At 36.8% G+C, this 15,049-nt stretch overlaps 1 protein-coding gene and 1 long non-coding RNA gene across 2 annotated transcripts; both read left to right on the top strand.

Moving 5' to 3' along the window:
* The first annotated feature begins 4,069 nt into the window (after nucleotides 1-4,069).
* On the top strand, nucleotides 4,070-5,272 carry LOC141706495 (uncharacterized). Its single transcript, XM_074509235.1, has one exon. It carries the CDS (start codon nucleotides 4,070-4,072, stop codon nucleotides 5,270-5,272), a length of 1,203 nt encoding a protein of 400 aa, XP_074365336.1.
* A 4,584-nt stretch (nucleotides 5,273-9,856) lies between these two features.
* LOC141705217 (uncharacterized) lies at nucleotides 9,857-12,302 on the top strand. The gene is made up of 6 exons (XR_012568259.1): nucleotides 9,857-9,984; nucleotides 10,535-10,697; nucleotides 10,816-10,970; nucleotides 11,069-11,359; nucleotides 11,451-12,005; nucleotides 12,085-12,302. It is a non-coding gene; the product is annotated as an uncharacterized LOC141705217 (long non-coding RNA).
* Nucleotides 12,303-15,049: the final 2,747 nt, after the last annotated feature.

The following is a 15,049-nucleotide window of genomic DNA, read 5'->3' as shown; positions in this document are numbered from 1 at the left end:
GAGGGAGATGAGTCTTGATCTTCAGATAGATCTTTACGGAATAATAATGTGGTATTAGATGTATAAGGGTTTGTATTATAACGTAACTATAATACTGTGATTTTTAATTTTTTAATTTAAAATTATAAAATTTACATGAGAGATTAGGTAGTGATTAGTGAAGAGGTTGAATCACGCAATTTGGAAGAGAAGTACTGGAATTGGAAATACACAAATATAATTAGCTAATATTAGCTAATAATATAAATATTAATTTTGAAAAATTTGTGCATTACGTATAATTTGATTCAACGGTTATGATTGGGCTTAGAATTAAGTTGGATATTATTATATGGACAGGCCCAATGATGAAGTAAACAACAAGAACAGAAGTGGGCTTAACATGTGGGAAGTAGAAACCCAACAGATTAAGTCAATGCTGAGTTATTTGAGGATAACTCTCAGCAACATAAATTCAAAATGAGAAAGGAACGAAATGGATGAGTGGGAGGAGAAAAAGGAGGGACAGTTAGAAGGTGATAAGGATCAAATGAGCTTATAAATTGAAGGGAAAATAGAGAGGAAGTGACGGCCGACAACACAAAAAACAAACACTTAGACTATTATTTGATGTATACTTTCTCATTGTAACACATGATTATTATAGTGAATTTTATTTGGCTTGGGCACAAACTCAACTCGCGGTTTTTATTTCTTACAGGGATTTTCCGCGTCAACAAAATCTTCTAGTCTTTATTTATTATTTACTTATTACGTAATATTGAACCAGTATTTAGCATTTAACCCAACAAAAAAAAACCCCAAAACAGTTTGGCGCCGTCTGTGGGAAACTTGCTAAAAACTTGATCGGATCACGAACATGACGGCTAACGACGTATTTCGAACGGAGGCATCACAAGGTGCAGACAACGCGGAACTAATTGCAACCATGAAGAAACTACAAGCCGACATGGAAAACCTTCGATCAGAAAATGAGACATTAAAAAAGGAATTGACCACAGCAAAATCAACTAGCAGAGCCAAGAGCACGAAGACCGCGAAAAGTGTAGCAAGACGACTGTTCGATGATGGAGGGGAGGAAGATGATGAAGAAAGCCTCCATACGAATGATGATGATGTGATTCTTATGGACGAAGAAGGAAGAGCTGCGGGAAAGCGAACAAATACGGAGAAGCAAGGCAAAGAAAGGCACAGTGATCGAAACCAAGACAAGAAGAAGGCGAAACACAAGAAGTCTCGTTCACACAACGACATGCCGGAATCTGTCAAGAAGGAACTACAAGAGGTGAAAGACATGATACAAAGAATCCCAGGAGTACCAAAGCCACTAGAGAAAGCCACGCCCATGAGCTATGCAGACTCCCTTTTTACTAACGAGATAGCTCAAGTGGAGATCCCCAAACGCTTTGCAATACCAAATATGAAGGCGTATGATGGTTCAGCAGATCCACAAGAACACGTCGCGCAATACAAGCAGCGGATGTTTACTGTACCAATCACCATGGACCTTAAGGAGCCATGCATGTGTAAGGGATTTGGTTCTACATTGACAGGACCTGCCTTAAAGTGGTTCGTTAACTTGCCAAATGGTAGCATTGCGACATTCGCAGATCTGGTGGACGCCTTCAATCTGCAGTTTGCAAGTATTCGACGCTTCGAAAAGACGACAAGTGATTTATACAAAATATATCAAAAGTACCGAGAGCCATTAAGAGATTATCTCACAAGATTCAACAAGGAAAAGGTGACCATAACGAACTGTGACATTCCTACAGTCATAGAAGCATTTAGGAGAGGGCTAGGTAAAGACTCTCCACTTTACGCTGAGTTAACAAAGTACCCATGCAAGACGATGGATGATGTACAGGCCAAGGCCCTAGCACAGATACGTTTGGAAGAAGATAGGCGGGAAGATGAAGAGAAATATTACCATCCAAGCAGGAAAACCATTGTAAGACAAAGAGACTACAAACCGGAATACAAACCATCCACTCGTGGTTTGCGAGATGAACATCACATCAACATGTCTCAAGGAAGAACAGACTGAAAGAAGGACCCCAACCTCCCACCTACGTACAATAGCTATGGCTTCAGCGTGAGTCCAACAGTGTTAGTCAAAGAATTCGAGAAGCTGGGCAATGTTGTCAGATGGTCACCCAAAACCATGAAGCCCAAGTCGAATCCTGATTCAAGGCTATGGTGTGAATTCCATGCGGACTATGGTCACAAGGCTATTGATTGTGTGGCACTAAGGAAAGAAATCGAAACATTGGTGAAAAAAGGCTATCTAACTGAATACATCTCGACCCACAAGAGCAATCATGTACGAAATAAAAGGACGACATCAAGACTGCCACCTCCACCACCACATCACAAAGTAATCAATTTTATAGCAGGGGGCTCAGAAATGTATGGGACTACATATTCTCAAGCTAAGAGGAAAGATAGAGGAAGCAGAATCCACGTCTCCAGAGCAGACATCTCACCAAGTGGCAGCCAAGTACTACAATTTGATGATTCAGACATGGAACATGTTAGAGCCCCACAACATGATAGTTTGGTCATATCATTGCCCATTGGCAACTATCTTATCAAGAGAATATTGGTGGATAATGGCAACGCAGTGAACATCATGATGAGTGACACTTTGAAGCAAATTGGTTTAACAGATGTTGATGTTGAGAAGAAGTTCACAACGCTTGTGGCATTTAGTGGAGAGACAAAGAGAACCATGGGGGAGATACATCTACCTACATATGCAGGAGGCATCAATTTTCTACAAGAGTTCTTGGTGATAGATGGTGGGTCGACTTACAATATTATTCTGGGAAGAGCTTGGATTCATGACATGAAAGCAGTTCCGTCGACTTTGCATCAAGTAGTCAAGTTTCCAACACCATGGGGGATACAACAGATAAGAAGGGACCAGAATATGGCAAGAGAGTGCTACAAAACATGCTTAAAACCCACAGTGTCGCATACAAGGAAAGAAGTTCGTGATGTCGTCAAGAGCAGTCCTGAGAAGTTAACGAAGATAAATTTAACAACAGGAGACAAGAAGATTCTAGTGGGAGAGGACGTCTCACCCCAAATTGAAGCAAATCTTGTAGAATTCCTAACATCCCGCTTGGACGCATTCGCTTGGAAACATGAAGACATAACAGGAATTGATCCCAGCATCATCACACACAAGTTAAATGTGGATCCCAAGTATAACCCTGTCCAACAGAAGAGACGAAAATTTGCTCCAGAAAGGAACAAGATTATCAATGAAGAGGTCAACAGACTACTTTCAACAGGAATGATACGAGAAGTTGACTATCCACAATGGTTGGCTAATGTTGTCATCGTCCAAAAGAAAAATGGCAAGTGGAGAGTTTGTGTCGATTATACGGATCCGAACAAGGCTTGCCCAAGGGATCCGTACCCCTTACCACGTATTGACACTATGGTGGACTCGACAGCAGGACATGAGTTGTTCACGTTCTTGGATGCTTCAAGTGGGTTCAATCAGATACAAATGGACCACCCTCCTGACACTGAGAAGACTGCTTTCATAACAAAACGAGGAATTTATTGTTACCCAGCAATGCCATTTGGCCTACGAAATGCAAGCGCGATGTTCGAACGATTAGTCAACAAGATGTTTAGAGAATAAATTGGGCACACGATGGAAGTATACATAGACGACATGGTGGTAAAATCAAAGAATGCATCTGATCATGTCAAAGATCTTGAAGAAGTTTTTGACATACTCAGAGCCTACAACATGAAGCTGAACCCTGCAAAATGCAACTTCGCAGTGTCTTTTGGGAAATTCTTAGGACATATGGTGACAAGAAAAGGAATAGAGGTCAGCCCAGAGCAGGTCAAAGCTATCATAAATCTAACAAGTCCAAAGACACTAAAAGATGTCCAAAGGCTAACTGGAAGAATAGCCGCACTCAATTGATTCATATCAAGATCATCTGATAGATGCAGACTATTCTACGATGTCTTAAGGAAAAACAAAGGATTTGAATGGGCATAAAAACATGAAGTAGCATTTAACGAGCTGAAATAATACTTAATGTCATCACCACTACTGTCAAAACCAATCCCAGCTGAAACACTCTATGTGTATCTTTCAGTCACCAATCATGCAGTCAGTGGAGTATTGACGCGGGAAGAAACAAGTCTACAATTTCCAATCTACTACGTTAGTAGAAGCTTGCTTGATGCAGAAACAAGATACCCCACTCTTGAAAAACTGGTCCTAGCACTGTCCATGACATCAGTCAAGCTACGCCACTACTTCGAATCACACAAAATCTGTGTCAGAACCAATTATCCAATGAAGACTGTCCTAAGCAAGCCAGAGCTCACAGGACGGCTTGCTAAGTGGTCCATACGACTAAGTATGTATGACATCACCTATGAGTCAAGAACGACCATCAAATCTCAATCCCTAGCTGATTTTATGGCAGACTTTAGTCCAACCTTATTGAATCAAACAGATGAGGAATTACGACATCTTGTACTAAAGATAGAAATGAAACCTTGGAGTCTGTACACAGATGGAGCTTCAAATCAGAATGGAACAGGTTTGGGACTTGTCCTAAAGTCGCCACAGGGGGACATCGTGGTATATTCGGTGTGTTGTGAGTTCAAGGCCACCAACAATGAGTCCGAGTACGAAGCGCTAATAATTGGCTTAACAACTACAATCGATCTCAAAATCACTCGCATTAGTATCAATTGTGATTCACTTCTAATTGTTAATCATGTCAAGGGGATTTATGAAGCCAAAGATGAGAAGATGAGCGCATACTTGGAAATTGTGAAACATCTACAAGGGAAATTTGATGACTTCACTATCCAGAAAATCCCTAGGGAATTAAATTCACAAGCTGACGCATTGGCTGGTTTGGGAGCATTTTTTCATCATGAAAATCTATCTTCAATACCAGTCATCCACATCTTACACTCAGCAAGAGAAAAATGGGAAATGGAACGTGAAGCCATGGAAATAGATTGTGACAGCACGATTGAAGATTGGAGGACAAAATATATAGACTATTTAACACTCGATGTTCAACCAGAAGACAATAATGAAGCAAGATCGTTTAGGATGAAAGCATTCAAGTTCACCATCTTTGATCACGTGTTGTTCAAAAATTCTTTTACAGGATTACTGCAGAGATGTTTGAACAAGACTGAAGCTGAACATGTTCTCTGTGACAAACATGAAGGTGACTGTGGGAACCACTCGGGAGGAAGGAATCTATCTTGAGAATGGGATATTACTGGCCAACGGTGAAGCAAGACGCTTTGGATTATGTCAAAAAGTGTGATGCTTGCCAACGATATGCTCCACCTGTGCATGCACCTTCAGAGAATCTACACCCAACACTTCCATCCTGGCCATTCATGAGATGGGGAATGGACATAGTTGGAAAGATGCCCCCAGCCCCAGGGCAAAAGGTTTACATGTTGGCAGTAACAGACTACTTCTCAAAATGGATTGAGGCAGAAGCATTTCGACAAGTCAAGTCAAAAGAAGTTGTTTCCTTCATTAAAAGAAACATAATATGCAAGTTTGGTATCCCAACAGAAATAGTTTGTGACAATGGGTCTCAGTTCATAAGCGATAAAACAGAACCCTTATGTCGCAAATGGAACATTAATCTGATCAAATCAACACCTCGATATCCACAAGCAAATGGACAAGCAGAATCAAGCAACAAGATAATCATGAACAACCTGAAGAAGAGACTCACGTTATGTAAAGGCAAGTGGGTTGAACAACTTCCATGGGTCTTGTGGTCAGATAGGACCACTCCAAAGACGTCTACGGGACAGACACCTTACAGTCTAGTATACGGAACCGAAGCAATCCTCCCTACAGAGGTCATGACACCAATAGCGAGATATGGATTGATGACAGATGAGTTAAACTACAATGAACGCATACATGATTTGGACACGATTGATGAATTGCGTGACAAAGCAAAGCTACGCTTGGCATCTTATCAACAAAGGGTAGCCAATAGTTACAATAAGAATGTGCGCATCAGGACCTTTGCAATAGGAGATATGGTGCTAAGGAAGGCCTATCAGAATACGATAGACACGAATGCTGGGAAGTTTGCTACCTTATGGGAAGGACCTTACTTGATTGATGATGTTGTGGGACGAGGAACATATCGCTTGTCTACATTGGATGGTGTTCAAATACCTAGAAGCTGGAACGCATACCACCTCAAAAAATATCACATGTAATTTCTTTATCCATGTTCATCTACTACTTTGAATCTAGAATAGTCAAATAAGTCATCAGGACACATAGATTTAGTTGCTTCTCAAATTTCATTCATAATCTGTTCAGCTTTGAATTTTTATCTGAATAAACACATGTGATGATATATGTCTCCAACTTGCACATTTTTGGCAAACAAAGTTGAGCCTGTAATCAAAACTTTAAGGTGACAATGCTACGATTGACATTTAACTACATAAATTACAAGGGACTGATCACCCCACACTACAAATTCTAATACAATGTAAAAGTTAACACAATAAACAAGAGAAATCTTCTTGACACAAGTGTGCATAACAAACACAAACATATCACGAAGATGCTTCAAGAAATACAATATTTCTTAGCAGTTTACTACAATGCATGCATCGACGATTTCATCTTAACTGATAAAAACCCGAAGGGAGCACAATTCATAATTTCAAAAAAACAAAGAAACCACATAAATAAACAACGTGAAACCGAAATTTAAATAGTCTGAAACACAAAACAATCCATCGCTTAAAGAGCGATACGAAGTCTAACATAATCAAAACAACGGAAGAGAAAGTTCAAAACATAACTAAGGAGCACCAAAGGTAGAAAACAACTTCAGACATTCCCTGGGATGACAGCAACTGCAGACTTAGTTGTGTCCTCCACGCGATCCACATCCTTTGGGGATTTGAGCATTTGTTCATCAAAAATTACGGCTTGAAAAGCATCCTCAGGATAAGACTCGTTGTAAATCTTGAGGGTATCTGCCACATCCCAAGATTTCCACTCACCTCGACTATACTCCAACATCATTTCAACACGAGTGTGCATGCTTTGCTGTGTAGCAACCTTGGCAGCCTCTTCACGCATCTCGGATTCTAAGAACTAAACCTTTGTTGCAAAGTCATCAAATTCCTTTTGAATTTCTTTGGCCATCTTGAGATTCTCAGCAGCACGCTCAAGAGCAGCATGAAGCTTCACGGGACACTCCTTATGCTCCAATTCAATCTGGTTAAGCCTTTTTAATTCAATCTCTAAATTCTCTCGAGCAGCCATAGTATTCTGAAGAGCCTACAAAAAAAATCATCATCGATGAGACCACTTGATAAAACAAGTCAGATAAGTAATAAGCAACAATAACAGGACGCCTCATCAAGAACACGACTTAAGCTCTTGGTAGATTGAACCTCAAGAGTCTGAGGGAGCAACATGTCTCCGACAAGGTGTCCGAAGGAGGAAGCTTTGGCATCAACATCATACTTGTACATGACAAGCGGCATGAAAGAGTCTGGTGCACCAAGAGTGGCGGAACTAGAAGGGTCAGTTTTGACTTTCTTAGAGAGAGGGCTAAAGTTTGGACTTAGGATAATGGGGGCTTTAGAAGATTCTGTTTCAGACGGCTTGTCTTCACGGGGTATTTTGAACAATTCCCTACTAGTAATTAATAGTGGCTTGATCACAGGTGGTTTAAATTCTATAATGAAAAAGAAAGGCTCAATATATGACAAGAGGATTGTAGAAAAGCACATGGACAGAAATAAATACATCAAAAAATGGAGCACGGGACGTATACCTTTGGCGTAAATACGCCCAGAACTCATTTCAATGTTTTTTCCTTCATCTTTGGGACTTTTACGGGATTCTGAGGATAGACTCAAGACATATGTTGTTGGATTGACGACAGGTTTGATTGTAAGCCGACTCCTGGTTCGACTAGAGGCACTCTTCGGAATAGCTTTTTCACCATCTTTCACCTCAACTCTCCCTTTAGACTTCTTCATCTTCAGAATAAAGTCATCAACATCAACAAGTCCAGCATTGCGGATTGGTCTATGAAGACAGTTTGACCACAATCTGTCAGCAATAGGCACAGCAAGAATCTTCTCGACGACATCCTTGGTCTCAACATTTCTCTCATCAAAAGTAAAGTCAGGGTCTACACAAAGTGGATTCGATAAATCAACAAAAAGAAGATCGATGGACAATAAGATGCATGTAAAAGTTATGACCATGACTGACCACAAGATAACAACATTACGGAGAAATGTTTGCATGCAAAAAAAAGAGGGGGTGAGAAACAAAAATGAAAGAGAAAAACACCTTTGGTATTCCAGTGATCGAGAAGATAATAAGCCTCTTCCCCTAAGGATGCTTTTTTAACAAAAAAATAATCGAGCTTCCAGCCTCGATCGTTTACATTGTCATTATTCAAGATGAGAGGGTCGCCCTTCAAATCATTGGAAAAACAATAACGGCAGCCACCGTATTTCTTAAGCCTATATGCATATTTAACAACATTCACATCAATTTTAAGATGATGCTTGGCTCCAATGGCCTCCAAACACGCGAGGGTCCTCTATGCAGAAGGTATGAGTTGACCAGGGGCAATCTCCAAGGCAATGAGAACATCGGCAACAAGCTTAGGAAAGGGGAACACCATCCCGATTTCGAAGGGGTAGTAGTAAAAATAGATCCAATCTTTCCTATGCCAGTCCGCAAGTTCAGTCAAACTGGGCATAACGGCAACAACATCACGACGAAAAAGGAGCTTAGCTTCTTCAAGTTTTTCTTTCTTTAAGCCACTGGGTTTGTTGTCATAAGGCTCAAGAACATCGGTCGGAACCCATTCAGATGTAGCAAGAGGAAGGTCTTCGGAATCGGCATTACGAGAAGAGGAGGACTTAGTGTTTTTCTTCGCCATGGATGAGTAAGAAGGTAAGAAATTTTTTAGAAGAAGACGATCGGAGAATGGGAAGAGAGAAATGATGGGAAGAGATATGAAAAGATTTACATGCAATGGAAATGATAAAGCAAAAAAGTTAAGAGATGAGTATGGGAAAGGAGAAGTTATGGGAACCCAGAAGTCTTTACGTCAGCTTTGAGGAAACCAAGTAAGAGATATGAACAAGTGGAAGACTGAAAGATTTTACAAATTTTATTGAAATAAAGATTAGTAAAATCAGGGGCTAATGATTGGGCTTAGAATTAAGTTGGACATTATTACATGGACATGCCCAATGATGAAGTAAACAACAAGAAGAGAAGTGGGCTTAACATGTGGGAAGTAGAAGCCTAACAGATTAAGTCAATGCTGAGTTATTTGAGGATAACTCTTAGCAACAGAAATTCAAAATGAGAAAGGAACGAAATGAATGAGTGGGAGGAGAAAAAGGAGGGACAGTTATAAGGTGATAAGAATCAAATGAGCCTATAAATTCAAGGGAAAATAGAGAGGAAGTGACGGCCGACAACACAAAAAACAAACACTTAGACTATTATTTGATGTATACTTTCTCATTGTAACACATGATTATTATAGTGAATTTTCTTGGGGTTGGGCACAAACCCAACCCGCGGTTTTTATTCCTGACATGGATTTTCCGCGTCAACAAAATCTTCTAGTATTTATTTATTATTTACTTATTACATAATATTGAACCGATATTTAGCATTTAACCCAACAAAAAAAAACCCAAAACAGATTATTCCCTATTTTAATTATTATTCAAAAAAAATAAACAATCAGGATAATGATATTTTACTAACAAAATATAGACCTACTCAAATGCAATCATTCATGAACTCCATTATATGGTCTTCTGCTTCGACCCAACTTTGTAGATTTCACGCAGCAAACCGGCCGATCAATAGCTCAGTTGATGAATGAAGATACTAAGCCCAATCTTTTTCTCGGTTGTTGAATCAAGGAGGTATTAATCCCCATATTATTTTGTCTCTTAATTCGAGTGATACGTCAATTAAATTTAATAATTATCTTGAAACACGATAATTATACTATTCATCCTACTAAACTACTGTAGTTTAACTAGATTTCATAGTTTAACTACATGTCTTCCAATTAACACACACCTTTTTCCCTATTACATTAGTCTTCAAAGTGATCTTTTTTTATTTTTTCTGCTGTTGAATGACACATATGTTTTGCTTCTGATATTTTATGGTTTTAAATAAGGATTATATATAATAGTTTTATGTAAGGGTTTGAGTTATGTGGTAAATGTTTGATGGAAGTCCCATGAAAGAATTCTATAAACTATGTAATAATTGAACGAAATTTGGTACCTTAGTTGTTAACCAAAACTGATTTATCTTTAAGAAAGCTAGAAAAATTGCAAAAAGAGCTTTAGGCCCTTTAAAGAGAGAAGATATTTATAAACAGACTCCAAATTTTCTGTTGCTAGACATTATTCCAGTCTTCTATGTTTACTATTGTTAATGTTAAAGTTTTTTTGTGTGTAGACTGATCCTGAAGCAGGTACCGTAACACTTGAGTACCTTGCACTCACTATGCTTGGGGCTGGGATTGGATTTCCAGAACACTGTTGACAAGGTTCATCCCAGTTCAGGAGATTCAGATGGAACAAAATGAGACTATAAATTGTTTGGCAGTTGTAATTAAAAGGTTGCTAAAGCTAAATATACAAAGGATGCAACGGGTATTAATGCTTGCGCAAAATGCTACTTGGTTTATATATAATGATCTTCATTAGTCTCTTTAATTACCAGTTATATTTTACCAGCTGCAAGACGTTGCTACATCCATACTGGAGCTATGAAATTTGATGGATACGCTGGTTGAAGAGCAGCCGAGTTTCGGAATGTTACCTGCAACATAGCTGCTTCAGAACCAAAATTAAATGGACCTAATATACTTTCTGAAGATCTCATCAATTGTGTAAGATATGTTTTTACATTATTTCTATGAATTTTGGTTCTTTTGTTGAGAGGTCCACTTCAAATATCAAGTCTAATATATTACGAACTATCGTGTAGGTTGAGGGTGAAGTTTTTGACCGGAAGCATTGAAATTTAGCAAAATGAAAGAGGTGTGGAGGGGGTTGTTGTTTTGGCAAGCTGTTAAAGCAGGACAACCCTGACCTTGGTTATAATGCGGCGAAAGACAAGTATATCTTTCTGTTTATTTGTTTCTCTTCACGATCTATTCTTTTTATATAATATATAATCTTACACTATATCACCAACAAGTACCTATGTCGAGATGGTCAAAGCTAGATTTATTGACCCTCTGAAAGTAATTACAACAGCACTGGTTGATGCATCAAGGTAAGAAAGACAACAAGCCTCGCTCTTTTCATCTTCAAAAATTGTACATTTATTTCAAGTAATCGTGTTATCTGCATATTTATGTATGCAGTATATCTTCCTTGATGACAACTACGGAAGCCGTTGTTATCGAACACCCTAAGGACGATAAAGGCATGCCAATAGGTGGCGGTATGAGAAGGATGGATTATTAATAGGCATATATATTAACGAGTTCACCATGTATCATAATCAATATAAAGAATTTTGCTCATTGGATAGTAATATTTTTGGCGACACGAGCTTTTCATTACTTAAACCTTAACATTTCAAAAATAGAAAGAATGTTCGACGTTTCGAATTCTCCAATGGTTGCATCACCATGAAAAGAATGGATCAGCTCAATCAATTATTCAACCAAACTGGATAACTTTTTCTTCTGTGTTCTTACACGATAATGATTAATCTGAATGTATATGAGTACTGACTGGCTTGATAATTGTTGCAGGGTGAAAGTGACATTCAGTTTGAATTCTCTTCGAAGAAAGAAATTCGAGAAGAATAACAACACTCTTTGGATAATTAAGTAACTAGAACAAATTGAATGTTGAGCAGTTCATGGAGTACACCATCTCGAAAGTTTACAAGATTTATTTGTATGAACTTGGTCAGTAAAAACAAAATTCTAATTTCCTGATCAGTTTTCAATACATCCAAGTATATCAATTGATATAAATTGTGAATAGGAAATGAGCTATATGGGTCTAGGGTATCTGCAAAGGTTGGTGCGGCATAATAAGGAAAAGGCTTGATTGTTCTGAGTAAACTTGTGAAAGGGCTGTATGCAAAATCTTCCGATCAGCCAAAGATATTAGGTCCCAGTGGCTTCTACGATGAAGACTGGTTCAATTAATTCCTCCAGATTTCAGGACCAGGAACAGTTCATGGTTTAACCCACCATATCTACAATCCTGGTGCAGGTACAAGATATATATATACATATATATATATCCTAAATATTCTTTTACAGGTATAGTATGAAGAAGAGTTGTATATTCTGTTCATTTTAAATTTTTACCGTATTTAGGATATGTACATATCCTAAACTGCAGGTGTTGACACAGACCTTATAAATAGAGTTCATGACCCATTTTTCTTAGACCGCGTAGCACAAATATTCAAAGATGTTTCAAAATCGGTTAAGCTATAGGTTGATTATGGAGTTTGGTTTTGGATTAGAATTCAGTTTCACCTACAGTTTTGGTATTGTTTTCGATGGTTGCAGATTTGTTACTTTGATGATTTGATTGCTTTGTTTTGGGTTGCAACGTCTTTGGACGAAATCTCTTTTGTTGTTGAGTTCTCCTTTGTTGTTGCGTCTTTGGATTCGTTTGGAAGTTTTTGGTTTGTTTGGATTTGTAACTCTGGTTTTGGATTTGTTTGGATGCTCTTGAATCCGGTGTTGCAGTTTTTGATTTGTTTGGTGACGGGGCTCCATCTCTAGGTTGACAAACTCCCGATTCAATATCGTGAGTTTGAGGGGGAATGTTAACATATATAATAATATTATATTATTGGATAGTTTCATTATTATAATAGTTTTCTTGTTACGATATTTTCCTTTATTATGTATGGTTGTTGGCTATATAAGGCCCTCTTCTATTATAATCAAGAACAAGTCATATTATAATAAAATCTTACTTTTTTCTCTTCTCACGCTGCTCTATACTTTATCAAAGTTAACAAAAAAAATTATTTTTCCATGGTTGTATTACATCCAAAGGCCATAAGTGTGTTAGTAGAAAGCAGTTGCATTGCATCACGAAAATATTATTGTTTATGGTGGTTGAATGGCAGCGTTTACATGATTTCAATGTTTACAACCAAAGGCCATAAATTCAATGATCATTTCTTTCATCATATTCAAATCAATTCTTCACACTATTAACATCTTAATGGCAACCACACCAAAGTACTTGCATAGCTGCTTCTTAATATTCTTACTCTAAACACTACTATTAATTCATGAAAACTCTATACCAGTCTGCAAATTAATGTTGCAACTCATTCATCGTTTTTCCCCTTTTTTCACATTGTCGATAATTTCAAGAAATTCTTGAAACGAAATTTTTTGATTAGAAATCATTGGGTTATGGGGGAAAACTAATAATTCTTATTATTATATTAGCATCGACTTAACAAAAAGTAACCCTTCAGTTCTAAAGCGATCTGGAGGAGAGTTGATAGTTTCAAGAAAAGAAAACCTTTGATTAGGATAAGGATGATTTTATTAACTAAGTTGGTCGACGGGAACTAATTTCTTTTATTATTATATTAGCGGCGAATCAAGAAAAAGTAATTATTTATTTATCGCTATCATATTTGGCGATTTCGCCAACGTACGATCACAATACTGAGATTATGCTCAAAGTTGAACGTGAGAATTATTCTCTTCTTTTCTAAACAATTTTTATCAATGAAATATTCACTTCTCTTTTTTCCCCTTCAATACAAAATTATAATTAAAAAGGTTTTTCATAAATATTTAAGTTATACAGATTTTTTTGCAAAAACACTATCACTTGTTTGCGAAAGTAAATTCTCCAATTTTGGAATATTTTACAACGTCTACAACTTAAATTTTAAAAATATATTTACAAAAATACGTTCTGCAAATCTCTTATATATATAATAGGATAACAAGGGTATAATTTCATGAGATTAAAAAGTCTCATTGAAAAGACTAAATTACCCCTCTTTTTAATATTTATATAAAAAATGTGGTTTGTGGGAATCGAACTCAAGTTATTTCATTCAACTATACAACCACTTACCACTACATCATATTGTCACATGTGCTTTTTATCATACACATAATATGTAAGTGTGCTAAATGAATATTGCATTTAACTTTAAAGACCTTGAATTCCGCAAAAAAATGATAGTTAGTTGAATATCTGTACAGTTATTTTTAAAGAATTGAATCCCAGATATAAAATTAGGCATAGTACATAAATGGATTATTATCTTATTTATTAATCATTTTTTAGTTTGAAAATATATCTCATATATTTTCAACATATTTTTTATTATAAAAAGTAATTAAAATGTACATATATAATTTTTTAAAAAATATTGAATATAGAATCGCTTATATATAAATAATCTATATTGGTATTACATATTTAGATAAGTTCGAATTATAATGAGTCAGTGCATTTTAGAAATTGGGTCATTATTCAAAAAATACTCGAAATTTGAATACATGACCCGGCCGAAAGACATCGTCACATTCTACGTTTAGTAAATTTAAATTACAACCTCGGCGAGAATATCTTACAATAATGTGAAATTTTTTAATATCTTATGTTAATATAAATTAATGTGTTTGAGATCTTTATAAGATCAAGTCAATTGATTATTTATATTAAAATTACTAACTTCACTGGTAACGCATTATTATTTTTGGGATTTGTCCCAATTTTAAGAATATTTGAAATTTGAAATGAGATCTCACTAGATTTGTTAAAACTGTGATTATATATTAAATCGATTTATTTTTCATTTTTCACTTTAAAAACTAACTTTTTAAAAAGAATTCTTTAATCAACAATATTCATTGATCAAGATAATATTGTACAAATATTTTGAATTATTTTAATATTTTGAATTATTCAAATAAAAGTTATATCTATAGTATATTGTAGCATT

The sequence above is a fragment of the Apium graveolens genome, chromosome 2 (genome assembly GCF_009905375.1).
Source record: "Apium graveolens cultivar Ventura chromosome 2, ASM990537v1, whole genome shotgun sequence".
Taxonomy (NCBI): domain Eukaryota; kingdom Viridiplantae; phylum Streptophyta; class Magnoliopsida; order Apiales; family Apiaceae; genus Apium; species Apium graveolens.
Note: the sequence above shows the minus strand (reverse complement) of the source record. Positions and strands in the feature narration are given on the sequence as shown.